At 43.4% G+C, this 12,543-nt stretch overlaps 1 protein-coding gene across 2 annotated transcripts in view; it reads left to right on the forward strand.

Annotated features, from left to right (window-relative positions):
- The window catches only part of LOC124133945, a 216,969-nt gene that overhangs the window by 93,808 nt on the left and 110,618 nt on the right, over positions 1-12,543 (forward strand). For both annotated transcript variants that reach the window (XM_046498547.2, XM_046498548.2), the window contains exon 4: positions 8,955-9,016. In XM_046498547.2, coding sequence (XP_046354503.2) covers positions 8,955-9,016 — 62 coding nt within the window. The remainder of the gene's footprint in view (positions 1-8,954; positions 9,017-12,543) is intronic.

Genomic DNA, 12,543 nt, shown 5'->3' on the forward strand with positions numbered 1-12,543 from the left:
CTTGACAATGCCTGAGGATTCTGTGATCATGCACCCGTAGTACCATGCAGGCTTGACAATGCCTGAGGATTCTGTGATCATGCACCCGTAGTACCATGCAGGCTTGACAATGCCTGAAGATTCTGTGATCATGCACCCGTAGTACCATGCAGGCTTGACAATGCCTGAAGATTCTGTGATCATGCACACATAGTACCATGCAGGCTTGACAATGCCTGAAGATTCTGTGATCATGCACCCGTAGTACCATGCAGGCTTGACAATGCCTGAAGATTCTGTGATCATGCAACCATAGTACCATGCAGGCTTGACAATGCCTGAAGATTCTGTGATCATGCACCCGTAGTACCATGCAGGCTTGACAATGCCTGAAGATTCTGTGATCATGCACCCGTAGTACCATGCAGGCTTGACAATGCCTGAAGATTCTGTGATCATGCACCCGTAGTACCATGCAGGCTTGACAATGCCTGAAGATTCTGTGATCATGCACCCATAGTACCATGCAGGCTTGACAATGTCTGAAGATTCAGTGATCATGCACCCATAGTACCATGCAGGCTTGACAATGCCTGAGGATTCTGTGATCATGCACACATAGTACCATGCAGGCTTGACAATGCCTGAAGATTCTGTGATCATGCACACATAGTACCATGCAGGCTTGACAATGTCTGAAGATTCTGTGATCATGCACCCGTAGTACCATGCAGGCTTGACAATGCCTGAAGATTCTGTGATCATGCACCCGTAGTACCATGCAGGCTTGACAATGCCTTAGGATTCTGTGATCATGCACCCATAGTACCATGCAAGCTTGACAATGCCTGAGGATTCTGTGATCATGCACACATAGTACCATGCAAGCTTGACAATGCCTGAGGATTCTGTGATCATGCACACATAGTACCATGCAAGCTTGACAATGCCTGAGGATTCTGTGATCATGCACCCGTAGTACCATGCAGGCTTGACAATGCCTGAGGATTCTGTGATCATGCACACATAGTACCATGCAGGCTTGACAATGCCTGAGGATTCTGTGATCATGCACACATAGTACCATGCAGGCTTGACAATGTCTGAAGATTCAGTGATCATGCACCCATAGTACCGATGATGCAGGCTTGACAATACCTGAAGATTCTGTGATCATGCACACATAGTACCATGCAAGCTTGACAATGCCTGAGGATTCTGTGATCATGCACCCGTAGTACCATGCAGGCTTGACAATGCCTGAGGATTCTGTGATCATGCACACATAGTACCATGCAGGCTTGACAATGCCTGAGGATTCTGTGATCATGCACCCGTAGTACCATGCAGGCTTGACAATACCTGAAGATTCTGTGATCATGCACCCGTAGTACCATGCAGGCTTGACAATGTCTGAAGATTCTGTGATCATGCAACCATAGTACCATGCAGGCTTGACAATGCCTGAAGATTCTGTGATCATGCAACCATAGTACCATGCAGGTTTGACAATGCCTGAAGATTCTGTGATCATGCAACCGTAGTACTGATGATGCAGGCTTGACAATACCTGAAGATTCAGTGATCATGCATCCATAGTACTGATGATGCAGGCTTGACAATACCTGAAGATTGTGTGATCATGCACCCATAGTACCTTGCAGGCTTGACAATGCCTGAAGATTCTGTGATCATGCACACAAAGTATTAAGTCTTCATGGCTGAATATTGAAGTGCTATTATGTTATTTCCATAAATAGGAACTAAAGTGAAGGTTTAATAATGTTGGCTTTTAACTTATTGACTGAATTTCAAGAGGTTGCAATTCATGTGAAAACAAATCAGGTCAGCCATGGTGGCATTTTGATATTTGAAAGGTTGGATAAAAATGATAAGATGTAATCAGCTGAATATTTCCTTGAAAGAACAGCTTATAGGTTTCTATGTATAAAATTTAAGAGTCTTAAACAGCCTATCTCTGTGAGTTGAATGAAATAAGAGAAAATGTTTACAGTGCATTGGGAACATTTGCAATATATTTAAAAAAGGCGTACATTAATTTGATAAAACTGGAAATATTGAAACAATGATTGATGGATGCCAGCTTCGATTATGGATAGGCATATTACATTTCTGAGTATGTTCTTTCTCATGGACATTCTGGATTAGAACTGATCCTCTGCAACTTGTGCTTGTTGTATGAGGCATGGTTAAGGGATCAGGGCCCACTTGCACAAAGCAATCTTAGCGCTAAGATGATTGCAACTCCTATACTTTAACATAGGCTTACAATAGTCGTAGCGCTAAGATCGCTTTGTGCAAGTGGGACCAGGTGGTCAGGTTGGTGTCTCGGTTGATGGAATATCATCATACACCAATGGTATGTATTTCCATAATATCAACAAAAAGATTGTCAGGTAAAGACTATTGATTATTCACAGGCCACGTCATACCGCTGGAATATTCCTGAGTGTGGTGTTCAGCAACAAACAACCAGTTGCTGAAGCAGCATGCCACTATGGAAGAGATATGAAAATATAAGTTTGTTTCATATTACAAATCAGAGAGTGAAAATATTTTTAAAATATTATTATTGGTTCAGAACTGATTTTAATTTTTTTTGAGAAGTCCCAATCAGAATGTCAAACAGAGACCCCATAAAAAGTGATGTTAAATGCAAAGGGTTGGCAAATAAGATGGTAATATCCATGATAAGCTCTCCATCAAGAATGTGAGTAAGATTCTGTCAAATAGAAAGTCAGTGAATTAGAAAGTGTTTCCAGGAAGCATTACTTGCATCTAGTAGACCAGCTTGTAAGTATTCACTTTAGCCAGAATAAATTGGAAAATTGTGTTTTTGATGATTTGAGTGCAGAGAGTAATCTTGGTAGTGTTGGGATCAATATGTGATCACCAGAAGCCCTGTCACAGATGGTGCTGTGAGCGTTGTCACAGATGTGGCTGCGAGTTCTGGAATTACTCCTTGCTCAGCACCAGAGAGCATGGACATCGCCCAGAGCTGGCTGTGAGTTTAAAGTACAGTGTAAACACTACTAGTCGCTGTTCTTCCTAAGTCCATTGGAGAGTTATTGGTAGGACAAGACCGTGAAGCTAAAGCTGTGGTCATGGACATACTGATGAAGTGTCTGGAGGGTAGGGCTGGGAAGGGTAACTTGGGTACTCAGCTCGGGTCGGTCCTGAGTAGCTACGGGGTACCCACAGTAATACCCGGACCCATGGTTACGATATATATTTTTTAATGACAAAAACTCGCTATAGCTCAGTGCTTTCACTACAAGTTGCTAATGTTCGCATTTCTTTCTGACAGTGCACACATTCCTTTTGACTTGTATATGTTTGAGTGAACAAAGCTTCAGCAACTTCAGTGTACACATGTTTCTGAATAGTTTTTGCTAGGGCTACAGTAAAACAATTCCCAATCAGACTTTTTGTTCCCATCTTTTGAGACCTACAGTTGGTACCCAGGTGATAGAGGGTCGGGTACCTGGGTAGTAAATTTGGACTCATCCCAGCCCTACTGGAAGGACAGTTATTGAGTTGTAATATATTTTATCCAAAACTGAGTTTATCATACATTTTCATATTAATTGAGGAAACGAATTGATCCTTGGTTTAAGTATTTGCTTATTTCCATGAATTGACATTGAAAATTGCGTATAAAGAGAATACATTGTAGGGTGGCACATATCCTTAGGTATTATTGTACTACAGTCCTCTGCAGATCATGTATCATACTGAAGACTTTGAAAGGTGAGGTGAATGGGGTTTAACGTCGCGTCCAAGATTACAATTGTACTTACATAGCAACATGCATGCACGTGTGTGTGTGTAGCTGCTTGTACTAGTCTAGACTGATGCAGATTGAAAGTGCTAGCCTACTGAGATACCATGCTGCAGTTTAACATGAATACCCCACTCAGACACAGTATACAGACTCTGAACCGACCAGTCCTTGTTTTAGCTCCTTATTGCCGAGCGCCTGACAGGGTAACAACAAGTACCATCTTTTAACAACTTTGGGTATTAGGCGGCTGGTGATTGAACCCCAGACCTTCCGCTCTCCGACCTTCCGCTCTACTGCTAGACCACGGAGGCGGTCGAAGACTTTGTAAGTGATAGGCTAAAGGAGACCTAGAATAGACAACCGTCAAGTGCTGATGGTGCATCTTTAATTGTTGTTAGTGTAAAGCAGCTGAATAGGTATTGGTAGGACAACATGGCAGATGGTAGAACAAGTCACATTATCAAGTTAAATGATTTGAAGGTCATTAAATGTCTCTTTTTGACCAGCTTAAGATATGATTACATATAGACCTGACATCAGTGATATGGTTGAAAGCTGGCCAAACAAGATAATCAATCAGTTAATCCCATATAGGGAATATGAATGTCACTGGGATGCATCCCTTGAAGCTACCTTGAGGAGAGCCCAACAGCATTGTAGTGGTAGTATTAGTGCCAGGATCAGCATATCAGTCTAGTATCAGTGACAGACCGCTGTCATGGAATGCAGGAATTAACACTTGTGCAGCAACTGCGATAAGGCTTCTATAACTCTGCTCATAATGATGTTCACTAATATGGTGAAATTTGTATGGAGTCAAGCAGGCTGCCTGTTGAAATCTGGGGAAAGCTGTAAGCTGGGGGATTTATTGGGATCTGGGACACATGCTGATAGGAACTGCAGAGGTATTAGTGTTGGGAGGCGACAACCAGATAATTGAAGATGGAATGAAAGGAAGGAGTAGGGGATGGACAGCAAGCAATACACATTTGGTGGAAGCAGGGATGGTATAGGAAGGAGGGGTCAGGATTAGGCAGGGAGGTGGACATTTGCTGGCAGCAGGGATGTTTTTGGAAGGATGGAGAAGGGAGGTGGACATTTGGTGGAAGCAGGGATGGTGTAGGAAGGAGGGGTCAGGATTGGGCAGGGAGGTGGACATTTGGTTGAAGCAGGGATGAAACAGGAAGGGGGGATCAGGATTGGGCAGGGAGGTGAACATTTAGTGGAAGCAGGGATGTTTTTGGAAGGATGGAGAAGGGAGGTGCACATTTGGTGGAAGCAGGGATGTTTTTGGAAGGATGGAGAAGGGAGGTGGACATTTGATGGAAGCAGGGATGGTGTAGGAAGGAGGGGTCAGGATTGGGCAGGGAGATAGACATTTGGTGGAAGCAGGGATGTTTTGGGAAGGATGGAGAAGGGAGGTGGACATTTGGTGGAAGCAGGGATGGTGTAGGAAGGAGGGGGCAGGGCTGGGCAGGGAGGTGGACATTTGGTGGAAGCAGGGATGGTGTAGGAAGGAGGGGTCAGGATTGGGCAGGGAGATGGACATTTGGTTGAAGCAGGGATGAAACAGGAAGGGGGGATCAGGATTGGGCAGGGAGGTGAACATTTAGTGGAAGCAGGGATGTTTTTGGAAGGATGGAGAAGGGAGGTGCACATTTGGTGGAAGCAGGGATGTTTTTGGAAGGATGGAGAAGGGAGGTGGACATTTGATGGAAGCAGGGATGGTGTAGGAAGGAGGGGTCAGGATTGGGCAGGGAGATAGACATTTGGTGGAAGCAGGGATGTTTTGGGAAGGATGGAGAAGGGAGGTGGACATTGGGTGGAAGCAGGGATGGTGTAGGAAGGAGGGGGCAGGGCTGGGCAGGGAGGTGGACATTTGGTGGAAGCAGGGATGGTGTAGGAAGGAGGGGTCAGGGTTGGGCAGGGAGATAGACATTTGGTGGAAGCAGGGATGGTAAAGGAAGGATGGAGAAGGGAGGTGGACATTTGGTGGAAGCATGGATGTTTTGGAAGGATGGAGAAGGGAGGTGGACATTTAGTGGAAGCAGGGATGTTTTTGGAAGGATGGAGAAGGGAGGTGCACATTTGGTGGAAGCAGGGATGGTGTAGGAAGGAGGGGTCAGGGTTGGGCAGGGAGGTGGACATTTGGTGGAAGCAGGGATGGTAAAGGAAGGAGGGGTCAGGGTTGGACATTTGGTGGAAGCAGGGATGTTTTTGGAAGGATGGAGAAGGGAGGTGGACATTTGGTGGAAGCAGGGATGGTACGGGAAGGCGTGTCAGGGTTGGACATTTGGTGGACATTTGGTGGGAGTAGGATTATTATAGGAAGGATGGGACAAAGCTGGACAGAGATGTGGACTTTTCGTGGCAGCAGGGTATAGAAAGGAGGGAATATGGTTGGACAAAGAGGTGGACATTTGGTGGCAACAGGATATGTATAGGAAGGATGGGACAGGGATGTGGACATATTGTAGCAGCAGTGAAGGTTTATGAAGGATGGACAGTGTCTTTTAGTGGCAGGGAGGTTGATCAGTGAAGAAGGGGATAAGGTCATCCTTTGATGGAAACAGGATTAACATTACAGTAGTGGGACAGGGTGGTCGACATTGCCAGAGTTGTTGGTATAGGAAGGATGGAGTGGGATAGGATAGGATATTGTAAGCTTGGAGGAAGACAAAATGAGAATGATGCTTATCTGTTCAGGAGGAGTGAGTGAGTTGTGTTTAACGCCGCTTTTAACAGTATTCCAGTTACATCACGGCGTGTCAGCTTAATGTGGGAGGAAAGCCCGAAGTGATGCAGGTCATAGACGTTTACCACTTCAGTGAAACCCAAGAGCACGGGTATGGTGCTGACAAACGTAGAAACATAATCGGGGCGAACCGGGATTCGAACCCACAATCATAGGTTTCTGGCGCGCCCAAGGGACGCAACTCTGCACAGCGAATCGCGACGACTGGGCAACCCGTGCCCCCCTAATCAGGAGGAAGCTAGGCCATTGGAACATATATCCCCATGGTTGCAGGATATATGTAGTATACATGTTGATGTATGTGTTGTTTCACATCCTAATATGACCCAAGTACATCCAGAAATAACAAATGATCTTGATTCAGTATGCCCAGACAAGATCTAGACATTATGGGTAGAGAAAGAGGTCGTGTATATACTTACATGCTAGATTTCACAAGAATGCAAGGAATAATTCAAATGACAAGAAGAAAAACTTTTTTTTGTAATGTATCCTAGAATATGAACAGACTGCCATGATAAATGTCCCAAGCAAACATTTAAGAGATTTGTGAACAATGAAAGAAACTCTAGAATGACAATAAGCAAAGTAGAGGTTTCAAACATGGAGCAATGTGAGTGTAACTCAAGAATGACCAAGGGTTTGTTTTTTGGTCATTAAAGCAGCTAATGTTGAGACTTAATGATCCAGTTAAACAGATAGCCTGTAAGACAAGAAAGCACCTCCTATTCCGGCATGGCACTATGTTCTTCACAGCAAGTGTTTACAGCTCGCACTGTTATTGTTCCAGCTACTACGACAGGTATCCGATTCTGACAATTAGTCTTCTTCCCATCAGCATGCAACAACAGCAACCACAGGTGCAATGGGACTGTGTTTTTACCCAATCTACATGGCATAAAGTTGTTTTATTAGCCTGCAACAGATAGCAGAGGTTAAGCCAGCACCATTGAGGCCTGGGATAACATAGGCCATAGCCCATTCTCCTTTTGCTGCCAGGCTCCAAGGTAGCTTATTCCTAGGGGCACTATAGGCACAATTACTTAGCTGTGATGGGAGGAGCAGGTGCTTGTTCCCTATCATAATAGACATGGGAATTCCTTCTCTTCTGCCCCATTCACCAAGATTGCACTCAGATGACTATTTACAGGGGAACTTATGCTCATTATCATTGCTTCAGATCTGTATTTAATTAGCCCTGCTTGAGTTATTTATATGCTTTGGAGATGCTGCTTTGGCAGTATCATTGTTTCCACAAAATGTTTTCCCTGCTTTGTTAAACCTGAAGTTGGCCGATGTTGCTGGGGACTCTGGGGTATTGTTGGCTGTGATGTACTGAGTGACTGGTAGCAACATGACACTGAGGAGGAGTAGGATGTGGAGGAGGCATAAATGTATATCAACCATATGTCAGTGTGTATCTGTACACCATGGCATGAACATCCTCCCTGCATGGCCAGCTCAGTTGGTGGAGGGAGGGGGTAATGCCGGAATGTAGCAATTGCTTAATTGTGGACAGCTGTGATGGTCTGACCTGGTACAGATGGCCGTCCATGTCCCCATCAGTCTTTGCTAGAATGTTTTTGTCTCATGGTCCAGACCTGTCTTACGGAGACTTTTTCAGTAGTTTTTAAATGTTGTGTGTAGATTACTGTCAGTTGAGCTTACTAGATTGAATAAATTTTACATTTTGGCTTCGACTAATGATTAGGGTTGAAGACTGCCATCAGATTAAACTATTGCTCTTGCTGAGTGAGTAAGTGGGTGGTGAAATGTCAGTGCAAAACCTGTTAGAAATAATATATGTAAAACTAACCTTTTCTATGGATCTGAATTTGAAGTCTGTCTTTAGAACTAAACAACATACAAAATACAAGATTTTTTTTAATGCAAACGTTCCATGCAGAAACAGTAACAATATTCTATAAACTATTTGATATTCACCTTTTGGATATATGAACTATCTGCCCCAAATAAAATAAAGTTATCTGTTGTGATACATTTAGTTAAATTAAATGACATTTTATTTTGTCATTTTTGCCTGTCTTTCCCAGAGCAAAAGAATTATCCAATCTAAAAACAGAAAAAAATAATTTGCACCTGTCCACAACAATGACAACAGTGGAATTAGACTGAATGAGTGAGTGAGTGAGTTGGGCCTCAGTTTTGTTTTGTCCTGTCAGCATAATGTTAAAGGAAAGCCAAAAGTGATGCAGGTTGATGATGGTTACCATTTTGGTGAAACCCATGAGCATGAGCATAATCATAGGTTTCTGGCACACCTAAGGGGGGCAAGTCTGCAGAGCAAATTGTGACACCTTGGGCTTGCTTCATGTGCTCTGATTTGATAATGAACTGACACCTATATTCAAGTGATGTTGGAGAATAGTTTCTAACAGGTGCTTCTGTTTTCAGGACGGATGATGAGGGCCCTTCCGGGAAAGGCTTCAAGTTCATAATAACAGCTTTTAGTAAAGGTAAGTGCAAAGATTTAACTGATGTAGTACTTTAGAACTGCCATATTTTGTCCCATACCCAATCCCATAGGGAAGATTCTGGGTTAGAGTGCTTCACGAGTGTTACAAGCTTGTTGTTCAGGCTCCTGAAATGAGGATCAGATGGTCCAAGTGCTTGATGAGTAGGAATAGTTTTTGGATGGTGCTGTCACCTGGTTCAGTGGCTGTCATCGTCCTCTGATGGATCATCCCTCACACCATCATCATTCACCAGCTTGTCTGGTTGAGAAATAATTCCATTACAGGTCATCATGACATATCTGGCTGTTTGTTCTTGGGACCAGACTGTTGATTGTCACTGACATCGTCGCCTTCCGGCAAATTGGAATAAAGCACATCACTCGCCAATATCTTAGCAAATGTCGCCGTGGCGCTTATTAGAGCAGGGCGCTTGTTACGTCGAAATACAGTACTTACAATTTCAATTTATTTGTATGCTAATCAAGTATTAAGATATATATATAAGATGTCCATACTTGATTGGTGCAATAGAAAAAAACAAAGTAACTATGATGGCCAAAACATCTTGGCCATCATCTTGTGAAAAGTACTTTTGCTGCTTCACCGAGTTCATCAGTGCATAACTAAGTTATTACGAAGTTATGCACGGATGAACTTTGTGAAGGAGGAAAAGTACTTCACATATGAAGAAGATTTTTACTTTTATAGTCCAGTGATAAGAACTATTAACCAATACTATCATCTGCGGTAGATACAGTAGCATGTTCAACTGCTGTACCAGTTCATAGGAATCATGATAAAATATGTGCTGAGGTAACAGATTCTTTGAAAGATTCTACGTGACGGACACTGTTCTGCTTCACCACGGTTTATGGAAGTAGCTTCTCTGATACCCAGTGTTCATGTGGCCCATGAAGATCCGGGGAAGAATAGGTCTTGAGCAACCCATGCTTGCCATAAAAGGCGATTATGCTTGTCGTAAAAGGCAACTAATGGGATCGACTAGTCAAGCTCACTGACTCGGTTGATGCATGTCATTGTATCCCAATTGCGTGGATAGATGCTCATGATGTCAATCACTGGATTGTCTGGTACAGACTCAATTATTTACAGACCTGTCATATAGCTGGAATGTTGCTGAGTGCAGTGTTAAACAACAAACAAACATAGTGTTAAGTCATCACAACCTCTTTACTGTCTTTGAAAATCATGCTTGCCCGCTAGTCCGAGACTACAAAATCGTGAGGACAAGTAATAATTCAATGATGTTACTCACCATTGACTAGTAGCATTTGATGGCTATAACCCTGAACCTGAACAAGGCTTCAATTTTGTTACAAACTGGAACTGAAAAAAACTGACAGAAAATGTAATCATAGTAAACATTTTCTCCCTTGAAAAGCAGGAATGACTCTGAGGATCAGTGAATCAATGTTTACAATAGTCTTTTGGATTAGTCTTTTGTTGAAACAAATTTCAAATGCTGCTTCTAGACTCTGTGTTTGTCTGTAAACCTCCCCCTTTGACTGTGATCAGTGTGCCTCCCACCGCCCCCCATCACCGACCTCAGTCAGGCCGATCATTGTTATTAAGTATGTTTCTGAGCACAATGTACAAATGCCTGCAACTAATGCCCAGTCATTTTCTCAACTCAGCTTTTCTTTTATTCTTCAGCCAGTACGATAGTGAAGTTGGAGTAGTTAATGATTGGCCATGTTTATTCATAGCTAAATCATGGTTTTCAACATCAAAGAGTTTTGTCAGGGGGAGACAAATCCACACTGACAACATAATTACCTCCCCTGTAGGGCGACAAAACCCCATGACATTCCAATAATAGTTGCTATCTTAGATGCTCTTTTCCTGACCTGCCTTTGTTGTTAGGGGGATTAGGGGGTCAAACTGTTTGCCATATAGTTTTCTCACAATTTATGTTCAAAGAAATCTCTTGTAATGCCATGTAATCCGCCTGACTGTTGAAATATCCTTTATTATAAGCTGTGTATTGTGTAAGATTGCTATGATAGGGGACTCAGGCAGACTAGTCACTGGAGGTGAGAATTGAATCTACCCCCAGAGGAGGATCCCTGGCACCAGGCTGACACTTCCTGGGGGCAGGGGACGCTTTGGGGGAGGGGGGGCAGAGGAGGAGGGGGGTGTCGGTTGTAGAAGGGGTAGTGGAGGGTAAAGAGAGTGATGACGGATTAGGTGAGTCAGCTTGGGTGCCTGTTGGTTGAGAGGAAGAGGGGTTAGTTCGGGGTGGGGAGGGGATGTGCATTGGAGACAGGTGTATGTGTGTGTTGGGGGAAAGGGGATGATAGTGGTTGGGGGTAGGGGGTTAGGATGGGTGATGTGTGGGTAGGGATAGGTGTGTTTGAAATGTGATGCTGGTGGTGGAATAGGGAAAAGGGAGGTGATACACGGTGTCGGGAGACGCGGTGGTTGAAAAATGAGGTTTGCGGTGGGAATAGAAGGCTTAGGGTGGTAATGAGTAAGTGAGTATGGTTTTACGCCGGTTTTACGCCGCTTTTAGCAATATTCCAGCAATATCACGGTGGTAGACACCAGATAAGGGCTTCGCACATTATGCCCATGTGGGTAAACGAACCCAGGTCTTCGGCGTGACGAGCGAACCCTTTAACCACTAGGCTACCTGACTGCCCAGGGTGGTAATGTGTGGGGGAGGGATAGGTGGTGGTTAAATGGTGGGAGGGGAGAGGGATAGATTCATGGAAGAAGCCGTGTGTTTGTGTGTTAGAGGGGGCAAGGGGTTGAGTGGCTTTGGGCTGTATGGTTGTTGTGCAATGTGAGTGTTCTTAGGTGATATGCATGTGGTCGTATAATGGTATAATCAGGAACATATGGTCAACAGAGAATAAGCAGTTTGTAAAGTTATTATTGTCGACATATCTATTTATAAGAACATGACTGCAATATGTTTGGCATTTAGGGAGATATAAGCATAAACACCTGTCCACACATTTATTCCTCCATAAATGCAAACAATATGGAAGTCAATTCAAAATACATCAACAGTGACAGAATAAATGAATATTTCATGAAGGTAAATCTATGGATTAGTTATCTAAGGCAGAAATGCATCCATAAATGTAACTGCATTCATCATGTTCTCCTGACTGATTAATAGGATCAGTGTTTAAAAGTTACCCTCAAATAGATTATTATGCCTATATATAAGGTTTCCATAGAAACTATTTGTCAAAACCTGCCTGTATCAATACCATAGCAACAAGTTCAGGTGTGGGAAGCTGACCTACAGTGACCGAGCGGGATCGGAGTGATTTGGTGGACACTGAGGTGATCATTAACCAGCATAGCATGTGACACTTGATTTGTAGGTTCGGCAGATCATGTATATACCAGGAGGTCTTTGTATAGTATAGAGCAGTACTAAGTTACAATGGTATTGACCAGCATAGCATGTGACACTTGATTTGTAGGTTCTGCAGAGTCTTTGTACAGTATAGAGCAGTACTAAGTTACAATGATATTGACCAGCATAGCAT

This window comes from Haliotis rufescens, unplaced genomic scaffold (assembly GCF_023055435.1).
Source record: "Haliotis rufescens isolate VD_foot unplaced genomic scaffold, xgHalRufe1.0.p SCAF_17, whole genome shotgun sequence".
Taxonomy (NCBI): domain Eukaryota; kingdom Metazoa; phylum Mollusca; class Gastropoda; order Lepetellida; family Haliotidae; genus Haliotis; species Haliotis rufescens.